General features: G+C 36.1%; 1 protein-coding gene across 6 annotated transcripts in view; it reads right to left on the reverse strand.

Annotated features, from left to right (window-relative positions):
- Positions 1–24,326, reverse strand: part of ZNF800 (zinc finger protein 800) — a 49,156-nt gene extending 24,830 nt beyond the window's left edge. Inside the window, exons 1-6 of one of the 6 annotated variants that reach the window (XM_074035937.1) lie at positions 24,197–24,326; positions 22,507–22,625; positions 17,042–17,137; positions 8,476–8,619; positions 4,662–6,354; positions 1,343–3,122 (exon numbers count right to left, since the gene is read on the reverse strand). In XM_074035937.1, coding sequence (XP_073892038.1) covers position 3,122; positions 4,662–6,354; positions 8,476–8,619; positions 17,042–17,137; positions 22,507–22,567 — 1,995 coding nt within the window. In that variant the 5' untranslated portion in view covers positions 22,568–22,625; positions 24,197–24,326 and the 3' untranslated portion in view covers positions 1,343–3,121. Of the gene's footprint in view, positions 1–1,342; positions 3,123–3,819; positions 6,355–8,475; positions 8,620–17,041; positions 17,138–22,506; positions 22,626–23,069; positions 23,722–24,196 lie in introns of those variants that run through there. The other 5 variants (XM_005550677.5, XM_045388443.3, XM_045388442.3 and 2 more) reach the window with 5 other exon arrangements.
- Between the last annotated feature and the right edge of the window lie 2,829 nt (positions 24,327–27,155).

A 27,155-nucleotide genomic window follows, 5' to 3' on the forward strand; every position in this document is an offset into this window, starting at 1 on the left:
CTATCTCCACATGTATCTGCCATAACACCTATAGGGAAACTCCTCTTTCTATACCCACAGCCTCATGCCATAGCAAAATCATTAACTCCCCACTACTGCATCCATAGGCTCTTTAATGCAAACTAAGTACAACAGACTATTTATTGACCATAAAGTAATATAATATGTTCCTAAAAAATGTGAAGGTACATTTCAACAACTAAAGCAACCTGTGTCAACCAAAAACTTAATTCATATATACAAAACTAGGCAAAAAACTAAAACCTAAGAATGGGTAATGCATACATTCTTCCAAGATTTTCTTCTTAAAGAGTAAAGGGGAGGGGGAGGGAATGGAGACATAAACAAACAAAAAAAATGGTTGTTGTGTATTCAAGGTATGTCTAGTGAACATCTGCCCAATGTCAGCTATACTTCAGCTCTCATTTGTACTATTCAAACTTATGAAGTTGAAGTGCAACCTACACCTGTTGTCTCTCCTCTTCCACCACACTTAGGAATGGAAGGCATCTTTAGGAAGGATGGTAAGTTGAATTCTATAGGAAAACTCTTAACTGATCAAATAGCAGCAAAGGTAGATACAATTTATAGCCAGATAGGTCTTATATAAAATAAGCAGTTTATGATGGCTCTTTGTGTGCTTTAATCCTCACTATAACAATAAAAAGTCACCTAAATATGTGTTTACGTAGCCTACATGCAGAAAAGCTTCCCGCACAAACTTCTTAGGCCTCTTCTCAAGAGCCTTAAGCCTGAGCCCCTGAAACGACAGAGCTCAAGTCAAATCAAGAAGGATGAAGACCAGAAAGGAATACAAAGAACAATACTTTCTGGCCACTTGTTTGTTCTACCTTTCTAAACTGGTCCTAGTTCAGCTTCTCTTACATATGCCATTATCAATTAATCCAGCTATTATGATGTTTCCAATCTCTCTAATTTAGGCAAGTACTGACACAGTGCTATTTTTCCTACATGACCCAGATGAAATCTTTTGACAGCCCTAGAACTCTCATTTATTTCCTCCTGTAGATTCCTATTCTGTGGCCCCAGAATTACTACAGAGGCGACATACTGTGAATGGTCCTGTAGAAACAGGTGGGTAGAGTAAGGGAATTCTAGCAATGGGCTCCCCACCTCCAACATCAATTTTTCTTTCTTCTCTATAGTATTTAACAAGCAAGCAGAGAGGAAAAGGCTGGCATACAAATGAGAGGATGCTGCAAAGAGCAACCCCAAGCTTTTTAGGAATCCTCATATCTTTTCAGGGGTTATCCGCATTTATCTGGAAAATATCTTTGGAATATGTCTTGTGTGTAGGAATGCATAAAAGATAACACCTTGCAAAAGTCAAACATATAGGTTTAATAATGTGCAACTAATGAAGATGGCTTATAAATGAAATACCCACCTACACATTTAGTTCCCTAAATATATTATACTATTAGTTATTAAAGTTAGATCTATAAGTACAAATTTTCAATATGTTGGAAAGTAAATCCGTTTTTAAATTAAAGAGAAATTATTACTCTATTTCTTAGAAATAAAACTATCAGAATATAATTCAAGTGTAGCTGCTCATAGTCACTGAATAAGTTTAAATTTGATAATAAAACATTTAAGTTTCAACCAATGCACCTTTGCTGAAGCACATTTAGCTGAAATAACTTCGAGTCTGGTTTATTTCCATCACATATAGTACATTTTTCCAACAAGAGCATGTACATTCAATATAGAACATTTCCAGCAATAGTTACAGTCTTTCTAGTTTCCTTTCACAGTATATTTTAGTGCAAAGCACTGGGAAGGTAAATGTTTTTCTAGCTATAGAATCATTTTATTAAGATCTTGTGGATCTTTAACATTTTAAAATTTTATACAAAAAGTATATAGATGGACAGGGTCCCTCCTAAGTACAGGTGTGAACCTATATAAAAACATGGTATATTTTCTGCTGTACCTTTTATAATTATAATTTGACACAAATAACTAAAAAATAAAATATTCCCTAAAAAGTACAAAATATTGATACACAAAAACCTGCCCAAAATTTCATAAAGATAGATGTATTTCTGTTTTTCCTAAAATCTTGATTACAAAAATGGACAAGAATTAATCATTTTCTAAATTTTACAGTAGGAATCAAATATTATCTAAAGTGGTCCTTTAAGATTTTTCTTGGGAGAAAAAAAAATCAGGGCTTACACCCGCATCTTCCTTTTGTAGCAATATTTAAGGAAATAAACTAGTATCATAAGAAGTGGTTGTGCATGGATTGTCTGCATCCATAAAATATCAGTAAGCTATTTATTACCTTTATATTAACATTAGTAAATGTGTGGTCTTTAAAAAAATAGGAACTGAAAAATAAGGTTGCATCTATCATTAAAGTGCTTTGTATAAAATTTAAAGAAAAATAGGGGAATGTTTAATTTTCATAAAAACCTACATTTACAAGTGAAAAATGTAATAATAATCCATGCATGAAAATGAACTGGAACTTTCCTGTAGTATATATTTTAGGATGAAACTTTCAAACACTTAAGTGCTGGAGAACAAGCTAGAAATAAATGGATGTAAAAATAATTACAAATATTTAGTAAGCTAAATATTTATAATGTGCTGATACTATTTTGTCTTTTGTTCCTAACATATACTCACTAGAAAATCATATATCTATACAATTCAGATGAAAATGTTGCCAAATAAAGTGAAATAAAACTAAAATCACTAAGATATAAAGTCTTTGTCAATTAAAAATTGATATTTTCTTCAGGTTGTTGATCACTTAATCAACAAATTGTTTAGAGAACAAAATTTGTAACATTTTTGTAGAAACTGTAGACCAAATGCACAAGGTCAAGGGCGGTTAGCTGATGGACTGTGATGACAACATGTAATGTCACAGCTACTTGAAAGTGCTGGAATAGGCAGTGCCTTAGAAACAAGTGGTTAGATGGTTATATTTTAGTCAGAAAACAGCAGTTATAGTTGAATATTTAGAAAAATGTTTCTCTGTTTTTTCCTCTTAGTACCATTTGAAGATGTTTAGTGGTTCTAACACCAATTTAAAGTCTTTCCACAAAAATGAACTCCAAACCTTTTCGTACATCACTTGAAGTTATCTGAGGAGAAATGGGAATAAATGAACACTTTTGAGTTTACTAATAAAACCTTGTTTTTAAAATTACGCAACAGTAAATTACTTCTAAAAGATGGTTTCACCTCAAGTTTTCCACACAGATAAAAAAATGTGTGATAATCAAACCACAACATTTGACCTACACAGCACTCAAACTAGTATTTTGCTTTAGAACCTGAATCTGAAACTAATTTAATACTCATTAAATACATTAAATGCCTTAATACAAGGGACACAGGTACAGAAGGTGAACTTTTAAAATATATATAGACTTGCGAAAACAAGTATAGCGAGTCTACTCATTTTATATTGCATTTTTAAAAAATCTCCGTTTGTTCCAAAACTTCTTTAAAGTAGTATTTTTTGGCAGGGTGGGGTGGCTCATGCCTGTAACCCCAGCACTTTGGGAGGCTGAGGTGGGCAGATCACCTGAGGTCAGGAGTTTGAGATCAGCCTGACCAACACGATGAAACCCCATCTCCACTAAAAATACAAAATTAGCCAGGCCTGGTGGCTCATGCCTGTAATCCCAGCTACTTGGGAGGCTGAGGCAGGAGAATTGCTTGAACCCAGGAGGCGGAGGAGGCAGTGAGCCGAGATCGCACCACTGCACTCCAGCCTGGGCAACAAGAGGAATACTCCATCTCAAAAAAAAAAAAAAAAAAAAAAAAAAAGCAGTATTTTTCTTTCTTCCAAATATGAATTTTAATTTTACTTTTCTTACAATGCACAACCACAAAAAAACCCTAGTTAACAATATTAACTATGTTAAAATTATCACCAAAAAGTTTATTAAAAAAGAGAGGGAAAAATAAGAGCATCTGAAACCTAAATAAGCATTGTTTCCATAGATCAAAACTAAAAAACAGTAACTAACACACACTCCCAAGGAGAAGGAAAAAAAATCCAAACTTCTATTTACCAACTTTCCCCCTTTGCCTGGAAGCACTATGTTAAAAGTAAATGATAAATGCTAATCATTTTTAATTCAATTTGGGGATTTTTTTTCTGAGTGCAGCACTTTATTTAGCCGTCACAGATTAATTTTTACAATAATTACAGTGCCTCAAAATATTTTTTCCTATAATTATCGCCTTCACAAGTTCATTCTAATATATTTAACTTTCCTACAATTCATTAATTAGTAGACTAAGTCACTGAATCAAATTAAACCTGTGCAAAGTTAGTTAAACAGAAGACTTCTATTGTAAACATAAGCCAATATAAATGTATATATTTTACAACATTAAAAGGAAAGCACTGACCCTGTGCCATCTACCTATAACTAATTGCATTGTCCTGTGGAAGATAAGTTCTGAAGTTAACTTTTGTTCCCAAGCCACTGGAATAAAGGTCACTGAAGAGGTAAATGCAATATGCACATTACTCTTGCAGTTCCCATTGCCATGAGATATATGGAAGCAAACGTGTTAAAATGGAACCAGCTATAAATTATGGTCAAATGATTTTTTTTTTTAGTTCGATGGGGGGAAAAAAGCAAAACTCTGTAACTGTTCCTCACCAGACAAGAGCCTTAGATCTTGTACTTCGGCCTTTGGTTTTGTTTCCTTCAGGTGAATTGGAAGCATTTGCCTTATGAGTTTTCTTATGATGTTCAAGATAAGTCTTTTTGGCAAATGCCTTTCCACATTTATTGCATCTGTGAAGAGAAAAGTTTTTTGTGACTTTTACTTCAATACCGACGTCAGCTACTTCATACTTTTTACTAGGAGAGTTAGAAGTGCCATCATGTTTTGAATCACTATGTTTTGCTTCGTCCCTCGAAGGGCCTCTTTTTGCCACTTTATTTAGAACAAAATCAATAGGCTTTTTTATAGCTCTGATCTCTAAGCTGGCTGTTATTTTCCCAAGATAACGAGATGACTTTTTATGAACCACAGTTATATGTCGTATCACATCGCGCTTCCGACGAGTTTCGTAAGTGCAAAGAGGACACTTGTAGAATTTAACATAAATGTTATTTCCATCTGTGTGCAACTCGATGTGTTTAGTCAAGTTCTGTTTGGAAGTAAACTGACGTTTACAAAGTTTACAGTAAAGTTGCTTAAAGTCAAAGCCAGCTGAAAGTTTTGGTTTCCTGGTTTTTTGCTGGCCACCTGCAGCCGACGGACTAGTTGATTTAGGGCTTTCAGAGTCTTGTTTAACTTTATTTTTCTGTGCTGCCGGTGTGTTCTTTTTTTCATTTGAATGATTTGTTCCCTTTAATTCATTCTGTGGAGAATGGGTAATGGAAGGGGGTGAAGATTCTACAGAATCTGCTGGTTCAACTTTAACTTTTATTTCTGAACTGTTGGCAGTATTATTAGGGCCTTTCTCTCTTTTAGAGTTTGTTCCAGAAAGAGTTATCTTGTGGACAATTTGCATATGTCTTTTAAGCATTATTTGTGAACTATATTTCCTCTTGCAAAGGAGGCATTTGCATGCAGTTAAATTGTATTCAGCCTTTGAAGACGACTTTTGTTTTCGAGTCTTAAAAGATTTTTTAGGAGAAATAGAATCCAGGAACAAAGGTTGCCCAGGCTTTGTTGCTATATCAGGAGTAATTGAATCCCTCCTTAGTCCTCTATGAACTTCATCAAAATGCCTCCTTACATTCGCTTTTGTAGCAAATGATTTACAACATACTGGACAACTCCTACTTAATGGAACTAGAACATTCTTACTGCGTCCTTTAGAGGACTGGTTTGGATTCTTTCGTGTTTCAATGTACTTTTTTAGTTCTTCCATCTTTTTCTTGTGTACTTTTCGAATGTGACGGCGAACACCTCGTCTAGAATTGAATTCTTTTCTACAAAGACAACATATCAACTGGTGACCAAAATCAGAATTGTCAGAAGTTTCCAAGTCAGCCTGCGACTCCTGAGGTTGTTCATCACATGTAGGTGCAACTTCATCTGTAACAATCTCAACAGGAGGGGGCTCTACAGTTTCCACCTCTGTATCTGTAACCGGTACTGTTTTTGACTGTTCAGTGCTAGCTTCCTGTATTTGAACTTCGGTTTGTTCAGGAGTACTGCTTGACTCTGTGACTTCAATAGGATTATCAGTCCTCGAAATATATTGAAACACTGCATTTTGATTAGTTTCTATGGGTTCTAGCTTAATAATATATTCTCGTTTGTCCACACTTGGATATATGGCTTCTAGGAGATCATTTATGGCTTGGCTTTGTTTATCATTTACATCAGGAAGGTCTGTTAAGGAAAAAACAACATTTTAATCTGAAGTAATTAGCTTGCTCTAGCCCTCTAATATTTTAAGATATATGAACCTCTCAGAATCTATTATATTACCAGTTTATTTTTATAAGAGCATTATCTACTTTTCAATATTCTACAAAGACAAAAACTAGTATTAAACTAAAATTTCCTTTAATTTAAATTCTCATCATGATACACAAAAATGTTAAGGAACATATATAATCTGAAGGACTACTTTTGCTTCAAATGCACTTAATATAAAATATATAAGCACTTAAGTGTCCTAAATAATGATATTTCATATTTAGTCTGAACGTTTTAGACTAGCAAAGGCAACTCAAATTCTCATAACTCAAGATTGATAAAACAGCATAAAAATGTTACTACATAACCAAAAATGGTATTTTTTAGAAAACATAACAGCACTCCTATTAGCTTAATCCATAATAGTCTAATCTAATCTATTTGAGCATCTTATGAAAATGAAAGATTTGTAATAAAATACATAAACATAAATGGGATGATGTGTAGAAGTATTTGCTAAACTCAGTCCTATTACACGTCTTCTTAACATGACACAATTTTACTAAAACAAATGATTAAAAACTATACAGATTTATTTAAAAACCGTAGGTAATTTTATTTCCTTGTACAATAATTACACCCTCTATAGGCAATCAACTATCCTATCGTAACAGAGTTGTCTAACACTGGTTAGGGTTCCACGTATTACTACTCTAAAATCTAGCTACAAATTTAGTACCAAATCTGGTATCTATACCAATCAGGAAGTGATTCATTATAGCTCTTCTAATCTATCATCTGCTTTTTAAGATGAATAAAGTCGTGTCTATAAGAAAAATACTTTCACAAAAGTATTTCTAGAATGAGTATTGCCAAGACAAGTGCACAATAATCTAGCAAATCCATTTATCCATTTCACTCTATAAGTTAACTCTACAACTAAAAAATAAATAACTACCTAAAGACAAACTAATTTTCTACTAGTATTTTAATTTAAAGTTTAGATTTGGAATGAATCTCTACAGACTGCTTTTTAATTTATATCTCAATGAGAGAATAGAAAGATCAAATAGTAGTAGGAAAAATTTCCAGGTAAATATAAAATTTTTATTTAATCAATGCTCTGTAATATACTTTAAGCCAGCTTCATTACAATTAAAGCCATACTTATTTGGAGATTGCATTTCATACCGATCCCAAAACGGTTATGTTGAAAAATGCACAGAATCCACAATGCATCTATGGTATCAGACTGACAAAGTAAGTTCTATATTTTGTGAGTCAACAAAGAGTTAAATCCCTAAACAAGAAATAATAAGGTAACCCAATACTGAATTTTAATTTACATTAATTCTTTAAAGAAAAAAAATACCATCAGACATATTGCCAGCTTAATCACACAAAGACAATATACTGCATTCAAAACAAACATTCTATTCCAGAAAGACTTTATATTAGTCTGCTATCTGCCTTTATCACATAAAGTTATACTGGATCTCAAGTTAGCCTGTAACATAATGTAATTTCTGAGAAAATGACTTATATAAATTTTTCTGAGAACAAAACTGATCTTCAAATCAAGACCTAGAAAACACTAGGAAGATTAATAAAGACTTTTTGATGCTCTCCACCATTCCCAAGAAATGAACAAATTTACCTCATTCTTTGTTCTTTATTCCCAACTTTCTCATTTACTTAAGGGAAATCTAAATAAGTGATCAATCACATCTGGTTGCAAGTTGTTAAAGAAAAAAGGAGTAAAAAGAAATATCTATTTATGGCCCATATAAACATTCTAAAACAATATCCAATATTTTAATACAAATAAATATCCTCTTAAATCTAATCTCTTAAATGTCATCTTTAGGAAAACCCAAGTGGAAAGTATTGATATGAAAGTACCTAAGAAACTGAATGTAACATTGAGTCAAGTATTTAATTTTATTCTCCATCTCCACCTAAAAATTATCTGTAACTAGACATCATTATCAAATTATCAGTAACTAGATACCATTTTAATGCAAATGTATAGTTGCAGTATAAGAATACTTAGCTGCAAAATGCATAACTGAATATATGAAAAAAACTTACTGTCATCCATCTGGAGACTTGGTGGGCAGTAGAATTTTTTATGGGTAATTAAATTTGGTAATCCTCTGAAGAGACTGCGGCATAACTTACATTCAAAAATAGTGTCCACATCTTTTAATAAAATATGCTTAAGTTGTTTAGTTCCTGAGAGAAAAAAGAAAAGAAAAACTTAACACAAAAGGTAACTTTAACATGCACTTTTAAACTGGACTACACTGTTGACAGACCAAAAGTGCAGTTACTCTTTGAAAACAAAATATAGGCATTGCCAATTTCTACCACAGTATATTTAGAACTACGTTATAGACTAAATTCTAAGCAAAACTCTACTATCATTTGGAAATCAGGACAACTAAAATTGATGCTTCGTTCCCACTTCAGCAGCCAATTAATTCTTGATATATCCCAAGGCAGTGGTTCCGACATGAGGTTAATCATTACAATGAGCTGGGAATAAAGATGTGCACAGCCCTCCCCTAGAGGTTCTGATTTAATAGATTTGGAGTAGGGCAGAAAAATTAAATGTTCCCCCATTATTCCCTGGCAAACTTTTTGGCTGGTTCTTTCAAGCTCTTTTCTGTATAAGGAAGTAAGCAAGGAGTTTTTCAATACATTTTCCCCTGATTCCTTAAAGAAAGTCAAAACTGTATGACAGGATTGCCTGTGACTTTTCTTTTTAAATTCAGTTCAAATTACTTCAGGTTCTGGGCCAACATGGGATTATGGCTATTTAACATGATTCTCTACAGAATAGAGAATCTTTGTCCATAGTGAGACATAATTTTGAACTTTGCTTACGCCTCTTGACAGCACCATAAATTCATTCAAAGCCTTTCTCCCTTAAAACACCCCAATTACAATTAATTATTGACATAATCACTAGTTTAATGCCTATCTTCTCTATAGATTATACACTCCAAAGCAGCCAAGAATAAGCCTTATTTACAAGTGTAACATATTCAGTTCTTACCATGCTCAAAAACTATTTGTTGAAGAAACGCTATTAATCTATGGAATCTAAGTACTATGAAAGAATATCTTTAGGCAGAGAAAAAATAAATGGCAAAAAGCACCCGATCTTTAAAATAAAAACATCCATCAGAAATAAAATACAAACGAAAGGTCCTTAGTCACTATTTTCCTACAGCTCTTTGCCACAGGTAAGGTGGCAAAACTGATCTGCAGTACTTTACTAATTAATGTACCTTTACTTTCCTCAAATTAAAAATTTTTTTAAATGACAATATATTGACTTGAACAGGAAAAGACCCAAGTACCCTGAAAAATACCCTTAAGACTGTCGAGGTGCAAAGTGTTGTGTCATTTAAGAAGCATTTAACCATTTAATAAGCACTGGGACTACTAAAGAGTATCAACTATCTTAGAAGAATAATTAATATAATAGGGTCTATAAAAGTTAAATAGCTCAGATTCAATCTTTTGCAATCTGTTTACATTTAATCTTTGAAGTGTATTTTATCATTTTGAAAACGATGATAAATCATTTCCCCTACCCCAACATACACACACGGGGTGGGGGAGAGAATTATTGTTGATCCAAGCATTCAAAATTCTACTGCAAAAAAGTTACCAGGTTATCACAACTTTACTAAGTCTTGAGAGATTCCAAATCTGATATTATCTACTTCTGTGACCTTAAAAAGCTTTATAATCTTTGTACTTTGGTTTACTCATGTTGTAAAATAGAACAAACCTAACCAAACCTAAGTTGAAGAATTATTAAAGAAAATATGAACCTAAATCCCAGGGAAATTATATACTTGAGTTTCTACTGGAAAAAATGTATAGAATAAAATAATTTCTACCATTTCCCAAATCCAAATCTATGTTTACTCCACTAGTCCTTATTACCACAAAATCTGAAAACATAAATTTAAAAAGATTCAGAGAATAGCCTGAGTGTTTTTCTTTACATAAAAGTAAATTCTCATATATATATTTCTGAAGTCCATTTCACATTACAAAATATCCTGGCAACGGACTGCTAATATCTTTAGTTCATAGTTAACTTCATAAGTGAGTGACAAACTATGAGAGGTAGACTGATTTTAGAAAATGCTTTGGCTCAGCCTCTCTAACTGACCTATATATAGTTCTCAGGAAGTGTAGGTGAGTGTAGTAGCAGTGGGAAGAAAACAGGAAACTTTTGTACACTGATTCTAAACTACAAAACCTGCTGGACCCATAAAACAGATTCAGTTCTGCCTTTAAGGATAGTCAAAAAAGATTGAAGAGGAACGCCAAAACATGTGAACTAGGTTTAACTTAAGAATTCAACTTAAGATTTAAATAGGATACATGTACATGGCTGCAGATTTAAAGCATAAAGTAATCAGTCTGTAAACAACATAAGGTTATACATAAAAAATAGTCAAGTGTAAAATATAAGACTACATCCCTAAATCAGACATATCACTTTGCCTACCAGGTTTTCAATCACAGAAAAATAAAGAGGCGATCAGTTTCTTAGCTAGTCCTAATTATACAGTTAGTTATATTCAGTAGGGATTGTATATTTATTCTCAATAAACATCCAAAAAAAAGTGTTTGCCTCTAACCTTAACTAATCAATCTTAATTATCAATCACAAATGCTTCCCCTTACCCCCGCCACCCCCTCTCCACACACACACACACAGAGAGAGAGAGAGAGGGAGAGGGAGACAAAGTGTGTTATTGTTGATCCAAGCAGTCCAGATTTCTTTCAGGTCCACAGATACACCAAATGTTCCCTTTCCCTCACTTTTCAGGCCTTCACCTATGTTTTATCCTCTCTGACTATAACGTTCTCCCACTTTCCTGATCTAATTCACTTCTAATAATCCTTCAGATCCCAGTATAGATGTCACTTCCTCCAGGAAGCCTTCAATAATCAACTTCTTGTTTTTGTTGTTGTTGTTGTTGTTGTTGGTTAAAAATCCTTCACCTACACTCTCATAGCACACTAGACACCTATACTAGCTTATCCACAATTTTGTAATTAATTACTTTTCCATATCCCCATTAAACTGGAAGATTAGAACAGAGAAGATAACTCTGATGCTCACCATCACCCCAGCCCTCAGGATAATGTATGACTGACATTTGCTAAACGAAATACTACAGAGCTCTATGTATAAAAAAAACCTTCTCTAAAAATAAGATTTTTTAAATCTATGTTAACTGAGGAGTCAAAAATGAGACTTTAAAACTTTTCTAATTCCACTTACATATTTAACAAATGAGAAAAATAAGGTATGTCTCAGTCCACAAACAGATAATAAAAGTTTTTCCCTTAGCTTCAGTCACCATTTAAGATTTTGTTATTTTTTCCCATGGAGACGGAATGACTTTATTCAAAGTCAGCTACAATTTTCTGATTGCTCTGCTCACTTACAATTGGACACAGCCAACTGTAAGTGCCTCTGTCAATAGCTAAAACTTCCTGTCACCTGAGACAACAGACACGGTCATCTAGACAGCAACATAAAGTTCCTCCACAGCTCTTGATGCTGAGAAACAGACAGCCATGCTGACTTCCTTCTTTTCCTATATTGCTCTCTTTCTTGCCTTAGGGTTTTAAATTATCTTAGAAATCACCATTTACTGCTTACATAGATCAGTACCTTTCAAACATCCAGCCCTCCAAAGGAAAGGCTTTTGATAGCTAAAGATTAATGACTATATATATTCCAGATTTTCACACATAATAGGTGCTCAATAAAAACTACTTAAACTTCATCAAGGGTTTATCTTGTGTTATTCTTTAATAGCAAGTGCACTGCATGTACTGATGAAAATGTTTAAAACATGTTTTCAAAAGGAATCAGTATTCAATTTTACATTAGGTTGGGTGGCAGTCACATTACAATATGACAATATTAATTCTAACTCTTCTATGCTAGACAAAGATAAAGTTTCATTTTCTTAATGCACTGACATTTTGGTCAATGCCCATTTTAAGTGATGACAAGAATGTTTCTTAAATGGAATACTGCTTGCTTACTATTGGCTCAAACATAAATTCAATCTTCTTTAGGATGACCACTTAATTACAATATCATCCAAACACTACAAGCAAATAAATGTACGTTCCTCATCACAACTCCTGAAGGAAATTTCTTATTGATCATCCTTAACATAAGGATTCAAAGATACAAAGAAAACTTAAGAAATTGAAAGTTTTGTCCTAAAACTATCACCTATAAGGGTTGGTTAAAATATATATATATGTGTTCATTACACAGCACTGCCACATACCACAATAAACTTATAAGTAGAATAAAATTATCTTATGGCGGCACCTACTTTGGGAATCTTTTAGTTTAATCTAACAAACACTTACTGAGCACATATTAAATACCAGGTTCACTGTTACTCACTGGAAATATGAAAGATACAGTCTTACCCCCGCTGAGAAACTCACAGACCAATATAAACAGCTGTTGTCTTGGGAACGTAACACCAGATGACATGCTTTGAATATGAATGTAAGGAAAACCAAATCTACTTTTTTCTTATTAAAAAAAAAAAAAAAAACTAGTCCCATTTTAAATTTCCTATAACTGCTATGTAACAACAAAAAAAGAAAAAGCCATCATAAGTATTGCATTCTCCTATGTACCTCAGAAAAATCATGTCCACCCTACGCTTTGCCTTCAGAATCAGGACTGAAGCATCACCATTCAGTCAGAGATTAAACCAATTGCAATTAAAGTTGTTTTAAGGAGGAAAAAAAAAAGCCTAAGTTAAATGACCAAACCCAAATTTAGAAAGACAATGACAGCAAACATCACATGAAGCTAATTCTCATTTTTCATTACCATACTATTAAAGCTACAATTTATTCCTCCCTGAGTCAAAAAAAGAGTTCCCCGCATGTATTGCTCTAACATATTCTACATGTAGAATCTTTTTTCTACAAATTATACATTTCTCTTCTTACAATATTATATATTTCAAGAATTTAAAAAGAAGATGTCAGCTTCATATTAAAGACCAGTCTTGAACACCATACAAAATTATTATCCTTCTCTTTTCCCCTCATTTTTCTCTGTCTAACCATAGGGGCATTCCATAGTTCCTTTGCCTCTAGCAGACAACTAAGAGATTCTGAAAGAATACTGAACTCAACTAAACCAATTTAATAAACACATAAAAGACATTTAATAGACATGTAAAGGTAGTACACTTTTTATCTGCTATTTAAAATTTTGTTTTGGTTTGGGGAGAGAGGTCAAAGAGGAAGGAAGATAAACTGAAAGTGTTATAGAGAGGAGGGAAATTTGAAGACACCAAATTACAAACATGATCCTAGCAGGACAACACAGCTAAAGCAAGACTACACCAAGGGTAAGGCACAGTCAAGGTAGTACAAGAAACCAGTGGTTCCGAGCAAACAGCAGGCCTCAAGTCAGCCAATCATCAGGAATTTCCAAGAGGAAAAACTGCAGCTGCAAAACACACAGGCTTCCTAAAAAATGAGGGATCTATCTATTGACTGATACCAACAATAGTTGACTCTACAGTTAATAAAGCAAAGGTACACAAGAGTATGCAGAGTCAGCTACCATTCGTGTTAAGAAGAAAATGAGGGATGTATGTTTGTATACGTACAAAAGGTCTCTGGAAGAAGACACATAAACCATGTAGCAGTGTTGCCTGAGCAAAGGGGAACTGAAGAACAGAATAGTATAGAAACTTATTTTTTCCTCTATACCCTTCTGTACTTTACTATTTAAAATCACAGACATGTATTACTTATTATAAAAAGAAAAACCCATTTAATTTAAATTTGCAAGTTAAGCAGACTAATAAAGGGATACCAGAAGTCCGTAAGAATTTGTCATTTCAATCCAAGAAAACAGTTCAAAGCAAAAGCTGAAGTATCAGGCAAACAGGATGAGTTAAAACTGGTCAAGCAGTCAGTATAGCACACATGGAGTGGTGGACATTAAAAATGAGTCAACTCCTTCATAAGACAGAACCTTTTATGAACTTCTAGCTTGCATAGGAATTAATACCTGGTCATAGACAGCCCAGTGTAGGCAGAAGGTGAGACATAAAAGCAGATGATACAGCAGCTGAAGATAACTATCTGAGCTTGAAGATAAAGGTAGATAACCTAACATGTTACTACTGTTCAACCTGATTTATACCCTGTTATGACTTAACTGATTTATACTCTATAGGTTAACAAGAGCAAAAGCATGGACTTCAGGGTTCTATCTTCAAATATCTGTCAAAGATATATAGCACCACCAGGATAGTTCTTTAAATGCAATGTATGTGACCTAATTGTAATGGAAAGAGTCTAGAAATAGATGAGTCATTGAGGGTGTACTTGGGAGTAGAGTGGAATAGGAAGAACAGAGCCTCAGAGCTAGAAGGGATCTTTGTCCCCAAGTCATACAGTCCAGATTTCCGTACCATTCTCCCAAGGTTTTAGTGTCAACTTAAATGCCTTAGTGCTACAGAAAGGCTACCATAGTACACATTAGATTAACCAGAAATGCAACAGATTACTATCTTGAAGATATTAAAATTACTTAGTTACAGGATACAGTAATGAAGTAAAATAATTTTTTAATCCAAAATTAGTTTCTTTGTACCACTCAGCATATTTCTAAATCACCTCTAACTTTAACTGTTGTGTACTCAGAAAATTAAAATAATAGTATTTTCAGAATTTGCCTGAATAAAATATAACTCAAAAGGCAAATTTGCTGATATCATTTTAAAAGGAATGCAATTCAAAACATCAACATAAAATGGCTTTGGAATTGCACCATTTCAAATTACCTGTTTCACTGCCTCACTTCTTTAGCTAAGAGAGTAAAAATACGACAAAAAACAGAGAACAGATATGATCACAACACAATAAGAAAATAATTAATTTAATTTTTAAATATCTGCCTTCTAAAAAAGACTCCAAAAATCTTTTTTAATTCTGTACCCCCACAGATTTTGGGTACAGGTTCTTGTCAAAAGACAGTTTTTTAACAAGTCAAAGCACTTATGACTTAACTAATTCTAACTTCTTAATAAAAAAACACTATAATAAACTAACACAGTATAACTTCATTAATTCCAAATTAAGAATTTTTAAAAATAAACCTATAACAAGTAATATTACTAAATATGAAAAGCTATTGCTCTCATTTCCATGGTATGAGAAAGAACCAAAAAAACCCTTTAAAACTCTATTCTAAAAGTAGCTAAAACAAACAGATATACTATTTTTTCTGTTATGCCAGAAATATAAATACTGTCCCTAATAAGTAAAATTCTATTTTAATTGAACTTATCACAACAAAATTTGACCTATAAATTATCTGTTAGTCGAGTGCAATTAATTATCAAAAGTAAAAATCAAACAACAAAAAAATCCCTAAAACAGTTTGTACCACCATCCAATATAAGGATAGGCACTTGGTATACACTCAATACTTCCTAAATTAAATATAGATAAAAGCAATGCCATGAGTACTACAGATGAAAAGTCTAAGAAATGGATCTTTTGGAGAGTCAGAGAAAAAAATAAATGTTTTAATTTAGATTCTATTTCTTAGAATCCTAAAGTAAAGCAAATATATGATTCCCCCTTTATAACAATTTAGAAACAAGCATCTCAAAAAATTTCTCATGAATACAAAACAAGTAGTTACATATGAATCATTTTTTCCTTTGAACCTGAGAAATTTTTCATTAAGGTAGTTAAGATTTAAAATAATGACGAGGTATTCTAATCCTCTAAGTGTTCATCAGTCATATTTATTTGCTTGTTCACATTTGAATGAATAGTCTGCAATGTCAGAGAAGCCAAATATACAAGGGGTGGCCAAGTGGATTATAGGAATCACAGCAACCTAACATCTTACTGATAACATAGGGGTGCTAACAGTTCCCAATCATTTTACATGTTTTAAGTAACACTTATTTTAAAACACTGGATTGCAATTACACAATTATATTTATTATAAAGCTAATTCTTATTATCAGCTAACGAAAATAAAATCTAAGCAAATGTATCTGAAGATTATCAGGGCGGGAATACTGTCTTTCTTCTATCTTGTGCTCTATTAAAGATACCAAAACTCCACAAACTCAAGGGTTAGGGAGAAGAAGGCGAATCACATAAACATAAATAAGGTAATTAATTTAGAACAAGTGACATCTCAGACACTCTAAGTAATCTACTGTACCAAAGCTCATGAACACCCAGAATAATTTACTGCCTTTTGAGAGTTTACACAAAACATGCCACAAGATATCAATGGATCTTTAAGAAGTGCTTTACCAGAAAATACACCACATAATATATTTCTTTAAATCATACTAAACAAATATATTTTAAAATTAATATACCATATATAGTACTGAAGAATAATCTCTAGATCAAGTCAATATTTATACATCCACTTTTTTAAAATATGAAAATTTTAAATATTCTATAAAGAAAGCTAACATATACATTTTAATGTTTTTTAAAAATTACTTCTAAGGACTTCTAGGTAGTTTTTAACTACTATGTGAAGATTGAAAAATACATCCTAAAACATTCATACCTGATCGAAAGCACTCAATTATTTGCTGAATACCAGATTTGGATGTCTGTAGTGGTTGCTGTAACAAAGGAGGATCTCCAGGTTCCAGGATATAAACTACATGGAAGACAAACACCCACCCCAATCCCCACAAAAAAAGGGTTATTTAAATCATTTACTATTAAAGTAAAACAATGGCTTTCTACAATTACATTAAGGATAATCACACTTGTGCCCGCACACACACACATATATATAATATGTAGATATACATGTAATTAACCATCATCTTTGTAAGGCAAAATGAAACAATGGAGAAAAAAACTAAAACTATTCTCCATTAAAAGCTAAATTAAGGCTACTTAAAGCTAGATATTAGGTTTCAATACAAAGACTTTACTATTTTAGTATTATTTAGTACACATTCTTCATGTTTGCCTTTTTATTCCCCTTGAAGAGGAACCACTACATTTAATCAAAATTCTAAGGCAATGGTGGCCTAGCCGCACTTCATAAACCATTCCAAAATCCTTTGGATAATCTGGTATAACTCTGGATATTTATGAGCAAAATGTCAAAAATCACTGCCTAAAGAAATAACTGAACAAGTGCACAATGATGGATGCAGAATAATGTTCACTGTAATGCTCTGCAGCACTGTATATAATTGAGAGAAATTTCAAACAACTTAAAAGTCTCTTAATAGTGACCAGATTAAATAAACTATGAAATGTCCATAGAACAGACTTTTTCATGGCTGTTAGAAAGGATGAGCTAGTTCTATGTGTATTCACAACAAAGCATGGCAATAATTGTTAAGCAACAAACACAGGTTATAGAATATGATCCTATTTACATTAATACATAGGTACATGCAGAAATTTATAAATTTAATATATATTTCTGTATATGTACAAATGCTGTTAGGGTGGATTTTCAGGGATGATGTTTGCTTTCTGCCTCACACTTCAATGCTGCTTCAGAGTCTGGTTTTTAGAAGTATGCATTTTAGAAAGGACACATTTTTACAGTAAGTAAAACTAATCTTTCCATTTTAAAAATTAAAAATTTCATTTTTACATAAAGAGGTTTATATTATCCCTAATTCCCAAGATTCTCAGATTTGTAGTATAGATACATACTAAATTACAGTAATATGAATAAAGGCAAAAGAAAAGGAAAACTAGGTTTCTTCATCAGTTATCAAATAGAGATGGTTGTCATGGAGAAAAACTGACCATTTTAATTATCTCTTTTTTAAATATGCTATAATGTTCTACTCAACTATGACCATCGTAACGCAGGACCATCTGCTTAGGGTGAGGAGAAATGAAGGGTGATTTCAACATTGTGTGCTACTCTTGCTTCAGGGTTTAGGCTTGGACAGTACTTAGCTTTCTGATAAGGGGGCTAAACTAGCCTACTGTATTATGTATATAGATACAGGCTTAGATTCTCCTTTATGCTTCAAATTTAGTGCTCAGTGTACACAAACAAGAAGAATGATGTTTTGGCACCAACTCATTTCATCAAGCAAATTTTCCCCAATTTTAAGAGACACTTGGCCTGGTGCAGTGGCTCAGGCCTGTAATCCCAGCACTTTGGGAGGCTGAGGCAGGAGGATTAGTTGAGCCCAGCAGTTCAAGACCAGTCTGGCAAAATGGCAAGACCCCATCTCTACAAAAAATACAAAACTTAGCCAGGCATGGTGGCTCATGCCTGTACTCCCAGTTACTTGGGAGGCTGAGCTGGGAGGATCACTTGAGTCCGGCAGGCAGAGAGGTTGCAGTGAGCTGTGATCACGCCACTGCACTCCAGCCTGGGCAACACAGCAAAATTGCCTCTAAATTAATTAATTTAGGTGTATTTTAGATTAATTAAGAACATACACACACACACACACACACTCATTTTGAGAATGTCTGACATTGGCACTAACTGCAGTGATTAATAACATAAGAATCCAGACCTGGACTGTCTGTGTTTAAATTCTTTTTCTGCCATTTACTAGATACAATTAGGGCAAATTAAACTCTCTGATTTCTCTTTTCTCAGATCTAAAATAGAGATTTTCGAAGTACTTAAATTACAGGGTTGTATAGGGGTTAAATAAGCTAATGCAGGTCAACTGCTTAAAACAGAATCTGGGACATAGTAAGTGCTCAATAAACATTCTACCATCACTATCATCAACATGTATCCATCAATTGCTTTCCTGACACCAAAAACTAAAAAATCTTTTTTCAAAATCAAAGAGAATTAAACCTCTTAGGAAAACAGAAGTTTGTAAACAGACCAGTATCATATACTTGAATAAATTGATTTCTCCTATTTGTACATTATAGCAACTGGTAACTACTTACAAAAAAGAAATAACTACAAAAAAGAGGGTGAAAACCCACACAACTATAAAAAACTAAATGCTTCAAAGTCTCCCTCTATCAGTTATAAGAATTCTGGAATTGGAGAATGAAAAAACCGAAATAAATAAGGGATGGATACTGGGAAAAACAGACTCTTCTCCTTAGAGCTCCTTCATTTACAAATGTGTTCCGGAAAACCTTCTATGTAAATACACCAACTTCCACTTCCACATGACAGCACCTCATTTTAAAGCTAAAGCAAAATATTCTTACCTATCACCCTCAGAACACTGCTACCACCAGAACACATACACATCCTGAGATAAGATTCAAAATAAGCCCGGGATTAGCTTAGCTGTGCCTGGACACAACCACTTGGTATACACATCTGTGTAGCTCCCACTCTAAAGAAACAATTCTTCCTTCACTTGAAAACATACTCTCAACTCTAAAAAACTTTATTATATTAATACTTTATAAAATTGCTTCTTACATATCCTATCATCCTCCCAATATCAGACCCACCCAGGTTACATGATCATTTAGGGAAAAAAAAAAAACTTTCTCTAACAAAAAAAACTTTCTCTAACCAAAATCCCAAATCCTCAGAACATCTTTCCTTACACTCTTCCAAAAACACACTTCCCAGAATATAACACTGACTTTTGTAAGAGTCTCTCCTCCCTTAAAACAAGGCCCTTAAAACATTCTTCTACTTACGATGTGTGGGACTTGCTTACAAATACTAGGGGAAGAGAGAGTAGGTGGAAGGTAGAGAGAGTGGTTGGGGGAATAGGGGAGGAAAGAACATCGAAGAAAAGAGATTGTCCATGTAACAACAACTGATGGAGTTGTGTGATGGTTACATCAAGTTCCTCATATCATCTAGTTTTGAAGGTTTGGAAATTTCTATTAATAAAATCTTAAAACATAACTAAGAAAATACATACACCGTCAGGATTATAGTGCCACCCTTCACTATAAATTGACCTATCTCTTCAAGGCAGAATGGCCTCATCAGGAATATACCGATCTCCTCTGGAGACTCACCCAGTATTCATAATCCAAATGTGGACAGATTTTTATTAAACATTATGTCATCTTCCCTCCATCTGTGGACATGCTCTTTTAAAAGCTATCACACTACAACATATTTCTTTCAGTCCTGGAAATATCCTACCCACACAGCATATACCTTCCCCTAAAATAATGACAGTGAACTACCCTATAAGTTAACAAACTTCTAGCCTTCCATTCAACAAAATTCTCAGAAAGTTTGATTCAAGCTAAGAAGGCAAGGAAACAGTAACTACTGTTGACGTGATAAGTCTGAAAATTAACCTGCATGGAAAAAGTTTCTAGTAAAAGATGATGAAAATTTTAAACTAATACAATTTTATCCGAGTTTCTGCTAGTTGGAGAGAAAAAAAAAAAAAAACAAGCAAAAACATTTCAATACACATTAAAAAGTTCAAGTCTAGAAAACATCTTTAAAAAGACATTAAAGTCTTCAGAAAACTTCCATTACCAGAACATACTAAAAAAGGTATAATCACAAATTAGCTTCTTTGTTTACTTCTTTATGTCTATCTCTTCCCACTCAAACATTTTATTAAAAAAGGACCTTATCTGTCTGGTTCACCACTGATATCCCCATTGCCTTCGACAGTGCCTGGCTCTCAATAGGTGTTCAATAACAATTTGTTAAAGAAATGAATGATCAAATTAATTTCTTCCTAAATAAGACGGTTTCATTAACTAATTCAATTTCAATGATTAGAAGTGTTCTCAGAAAAAAGAAAAAAAAAGCTAGACGAAAAGGTCAGTGGAACATGAGTTTAAATGGCATTCACATCTGTATAGTTCAAAACTAGCAAACTCCATTCAACATCAGTAAAACATAAGTGATATATCTGCAGTTCAAATACACAAAATATGCAATGTGAAAGGGTCCTGAAAGTTAAACAGGTTAAAGCAGTTCAATAGAAACTGGATCCCATCCAAGGATTGCCTGTTTTATTAGTAGAGGTAAGTTATTACTGATCTCAGCAAAGTACAGTAGAGATAGGGTTGTAGTACGAATTTTATCCTCATCTGTAGCAAAGTTTTCTTTAAAAGGAAGCTCTTCCCTTCTACTGATGACATTTTTTTCCATTAATCAGAAAATTACCTAAAATGAACTCTACTGTGATAAAAATCCAAGCACGTAAGTGCAGTTAAAATATTCCAACAAAAAGCAAGCAAATGCATTAAAAATCTAATAACTTTTAGGTCAAAAATAATGATAAACATCTGCCTTTAATTAGAATAGCACAGTCTTTATTTGATTTAGTGATAGTATGCATTCAATGATTCCCTTTTAAGTTATACCTTTTAATGATTGCCATAAAGCATATCAAAGTTCTAGGTAGAAAAAACTGTCAACAGTATATCAAGTTTATCAAATTAAAGTTTGCTATTACTCTTCATGACAGTCCGAAAAACAACTTTTTCATATGATAAATTCAACTAAAGGAAGTTTCATTCCATAAAATACCCTGGAAATAATTATGTATTCTACCTAAATAAAGAGATTTTTCTTTTATTTTGCAATATAATATGTTCTGCCCAAGAAATTTTTTTAAAGGTTGCACTTAGCAAAACCTGATTCTCCCAATGAGTTCAACAAACTTTTAAAACCCAAACTAAACTCACTTTTAGACTTTCAGAACTACTTGTTGATAAAAATGCCTAAGAAACTTTTAATTTTTAAAGTTTCAGTGAAACAATTTCAGGACAACAAATCTAGTATTCTACGTTTTCCTTTCTCCTCAGTTTTAAACACTTACAGACCATAGGAGTATATTAACCGCAGGATGCCTTGAAAGAGAAAGAAAAAAGACTGAGCGACTGATCTTGTGGAAATGATTTAAGGTGACACTTGCAGTACTTTTTTTAAGGGATCAAGCAGGGGAGACCTCTTGTTTGTACAAGCTTTTAGCTTCATAACTGGCTTATGCTGGGGAATATTATAGCCTGCTTAAGAATAACTACTGGGGCAGGAGGAAAAAAAAACTAAAAAGAAAGAGAAGGCAGAGTGGCTCTGATGGAGGGCAAAGCAACTGGGGATGAAGAGGGGTCTACCTGGTTCACAGCATCCGTGATGATGGTGGTCAGTCTGACAGTATTTGTCCCTTAAAGGCATTTTCAGTGGACTCGACCTACTTTCCTTTCACTGTAAGAAGCTCTTCATTGCGGCGTGGCTGTTGAAAGAAGCACAAACCCGTCACTCGCCCTGAACTTCCTGGGGGGTACTGGTTGCATTTTCCAGATACGTTCCCATCATCAGCCATCCGTTTTCCCTCCACGGACCCGCACCTCCCTCTCGAAAAGAAAACAGAAAGACGCACAAACCCTCCTGCAGCCCAAACTCCCCACACAGGTTCATCGCCCTACCCGGAAACGCAGCTTCGGGTGCGCAACGCAGGGCGAAGGCCTGGCCAGCTGCGCGGGCGGCTGCGGCCTCGCCGTCCCGGGCGGGCGCGCGGAGAGGGAGCGCGGAGCGCGGCGGGCACCGCCGGGCTCTGAGACTACGGAGGTGCCGCTCCCGCCGACTGCGGGCTCACGCCGCGCCCTCCCGCTACGCACGTGCGTTGGGGTCTCCCTGGCGGAGACCCCGTTCCCACAACCAAGTGCGCCCAACTTACTCAACTCCTAGGGCGGGCCGGCGGGCGGAAGGAAGGAAGGCAGGCCGGGCAGCCGCGGGGACAGCCTGGCGTGGGAGGCTGCTGCGGGCCCCACCTGGCGCAGCCTCCGCTGACCACGCGAGGGAACCGGGACTCGGGCCCGACGCGTTCCCAAAGAGTCCCCGCCGGCGCTGACGCGGAAGCGCCACAGCTCACCACGTCCCTCCGCGGGCCGAGGCGACTGCGGCGGCGGCTTACGGCGTCCTCCGCGCTGTGTGGCTAGGCGGGTGGCGCGCGGGCGGAGGCAGTTGACAGGAGGAACCGCCCGGCAGCAGCCGCCGCCGCCACCGAAGGAGCCGGAACCGGAGCGGGTAGGACCTGAGGCTCCCCTCGCCGGGGCAACGGCTGCCGCCGCAGCCCGGGTCCTTCCAGCGCCGCTCCACCTGCAACGGTCCCTCAGGCTTTAGGAGAGGGGCGGGGAAGAATGGGGGTCTCCCCCCACCTTGGGCCTTTTCGGTGGTAGTTGTTGTTTCAGGAAACTTTATTAAGTCAGTCTCTCTTTTTCTCTGTCGTTCCCTCCTCCGGAGAGCCCGAGCTACCGCCGCGGAGCGCGTAGGAAGGGGGAAGCAGAGACTCTCCGGCAGCGACAGGGAGCGACTGACTGACCCCGGACGGAGATGGGGCGAGGGCAGGAAGTGACAAGCTCACCGAGTGGGTGGGGGGAGTGTGGCCGGCACGCCCGGGAGCGCCGCGCGCATGCGCCCGGTCGGCGCCCCCGCTTGTTGGGGAGGCGACGCGCTGTACCCGCTGCGGCGGATGGGGAGGCGACCGGGTCCGCGGGCGCGAGGGCCGTGTCCAAGGGGAGGGAACCGGGGCAGGGGACACCAGGGCCGCGGCCGGAGTTTCGGGCCGACCGAGAGCCGAAGCCCAGGGTGAGGTGTGAGGTCTGCGGTGCGGCGTGCGCGCCCACGGAGACGGGTTGCTCCGCCACCAAACTGTTGCTCTCGGCGTTCTCTGTACAGTGGAACTGAAACTCGGGGAGGGTTAGGAGAGGGCTTAGGAAGCGGTGAGCAGATGTATGAGCCGTAAGTAGTGATGATCCCCAAAAGGTTGTCAGTGCATTGCTAAATGGCAAAAGTTGAACTTACTTTTTTCTTGCCAACAATTTTCGAAGCGTGCCTCCCGGAACTTGGGGGTTGTTTTATCAGGCCCAAGGGAGAGAAAGCATCTATTGGTAGCAGATGGGTATTTATCCCGGCAGCTCCGCTTCTCAAACCTGAAAGTGGAGTTGGGTCACGTGAGCTCACGCCCTTTCCCTCCTCTTCTGCGCCCGCATCCTGCTTGGAAAATCCCCGAAGATCCCAGACATCTGTCAAATTCTGCCAACCGAGGACCGCTTCTTGGGGGCGAGGGAACCGCCCCCGTCGTTTTCCTCCCAGCTCCTGGAACGTAATTCTTGCTCTTGGTGACATCAAGCAAATATGTGTCCACTGTCAGGAAATTTTAAGAGAATAAAGCCCATTCGCCTTATCTCCGATCCTCCCCAAGATCCACTGAAAACCTTTCCAGTTGGTCCAACTTAAGCTGCCATTGTGCGGGGTCCTGGAAAAACTGAAGTTTAGTAGATAGACTTTGTTTAGAAGAGAAAAAGTTTAGTTTTCAAAATCCAAAGGAAAGTTTGTAAATTAATACATTTGTTACTTTAAAAACCAGGCGCAGTGGCTGGTGCTTGTAATCCCAGCACTTCGGGAGGTCAAAGCGGGAGGATCGCTTAAGCCCAGGAGTTAAAGACTAGCCTGGCAACATGGCAAAACCCCCTCTCAACCAAAAAAAAAAAAAATAGCCGGGCAGGATGGCGCATGCCTGTGGTCCCAGCTACATAAGAGGCTGAGGCAGAGGGTGGGGGACGGTGGTGGATGGCTTGGGTCCAGGAGGTGAAGCGTTTGCATTAGGTCTCCGGGGATTGCAGCAGCTTGATTATAGGGGATGACAAGAAAAGGATAGAAAGATGATCTTAAACACACACTAACCAGTCCCATAAGCGGTATGATCATATATATCGGTCCAAGAGTCGAGAGGCATCACTTAACGTGAAACTAAAACATGAAATGCCACAGTTTATAAATTAATGTAAAATAAGTTATGATACTTCTGAGATAGTGTTTGTTATGCAACCAATAAAAATCACATTTTGTATAAAATTTAGTTGTATGGGATATGCTTAAGCAACAAAGGAAGTATTTTGAAGTGTGATACTTTAACAGTGGGCTGTAACGGTGCAATTATGAACGATTTTTATTTTCTTTATTCTGTATACTTTGCAAAATTTGTAAATTAAGCATATAAAACTAATAAGCAGAAAAATTGATTTTGAAATGCAATAAGAAGGCTGTAATATGAAAAATGATATACAATAATAAAGCGCAATGTCACTCCAAAAAATGCAGTGAAAAAAGACTGAAAGAAACATAAAAATATCTATATTGGAGATCTTTGGTAAAATGTGAGGTAAAATATTTTCTGCATTTTCAGAGGATCTTTTCCTACTTTTATGTAATAAACATATTTATCATAGGCTTAAAAATGAATATGCAAGTCTAAATTGCCCTAACCCTGAAAAAGCTTTGCTTCAGATATATCAGTTGTTTGCTGACCAGGTGTGAGAAAAAAAATTAAAAAACAACAGTATGTTTTGTGAGCAAATGTAGTGTTATTTATATTCTAATGCAAAGTGGTCAGTACTAGAGAGTCCTCAAAATTGCTTGCTAACAGAGTAAGTTTAGACAATCTTTGAATGATTAGAATTAGAGTCAAGATTAAATGTGCGTGTGGGTAAAACAAATATTAAACATATCTATAAAAATGAAATAATCCGCGTGAACCCGGGAGGCGGAGGTTGCAGTGAGCCAAGATCGCGCCACCGCATTCCAGCCTGGCAACAGAGTGAGACTCCGTCTCAAACAAAAAAAAAAGAAAGAAAGAAAAGAAAGAATCAAAAATTGAGACCCAGAGAGATTAAGTAATGTGCCAGTCAGTAGGAACTTGGGGTCAGGACCTAGATTACTCCCTACTATAATTAACAGTACTACTATTTGACATGTATTGAGTAGTTAATATGTTTTAAACTCAATATTAGCTCATTTAATCCTATCAACAATTTAATGAGGTTTTGCTATCCTTCCATTCCACAGGTGGGAAAACTGGGGTAAAGAGAGTTTAGATGACTTAACAAGTGGTATGATTTGGCTGTGTTCCCACCCAAATCTCATCTTGAATTGTAGTCCCTGTAATCCCCACGTGTTGTGGGAGGGACTCAGTGGGAGGTAACTGAATCATGGAGGTGGTTTCCCTCATGCTGTTCTCCTGCTAGTGAGTTCTCATGAGATCTGATGGTTTTATAAGCATGTGGCATTTCCCCTGCTGGCACTCATTCTCTGTCCTGCTGCCCTGTGAAGAGGTGCTTTCTGCCATGATTGTAAGTGAGGCCTCCCCAGGCATGCAGAACTGTGAGTCAATTAAACCTCTTTTCTTTATAAACTACCCAGTCTCAGGTGTTTCCTTACAGCAATGTGAGAATGGACTAATACACCAAAGTTACAGCTGATAGGTAGCTGAGCCATCATTTGACCGCAAGCAGTTTGGCTCTGGAACTCGTGAACTTAGCCATCACACTGTACCATCTATACTATGCTACCTTCACTATGCCATAGCTGTTTTGGTTCACATTGTATGTGAAAGACAAGCCAGTAGATCCTGCCAGTTGCGAAAGGTATTGCATATTAAAATGCTATGTGCAAGTTCATGAAGTGGAAATGAGTTGCTAAATTACAAGAATTTAATTGAAATTTCACAGGGCTCTAGAGCTTAAAGGAACCTTAGACATCATCTAGAATTATCACCCTACCTCTAAAAACAATGCACACAAACCATCCCAAAAAAATGATCTGCCTTCCCTTTCATTGTTCACTGCAGCAACCTAGGTGACACATTACTTTTTCATCCTAAAAGTCTAGAAGTACATTGTAATGGTTAACGTAAATCCATTTTATAGTTTAAAATTCTCTCGTCCTCAAGATGAAAGAACACTTTCTCTCTCTCATACACACA

Source organism: Macaca fascicularis, chromosome 3 (assembly GCF_037993035.2).
Source record: "Macaca fascicularis isolate 582-1 chromosome 3, T2T-MFA8v1.1".
NCBI lineage: Eukaryota > Metazoa > Chordata > Mammalia > Primates > Cercopithecidae > Macaca > Macaca fascicularis.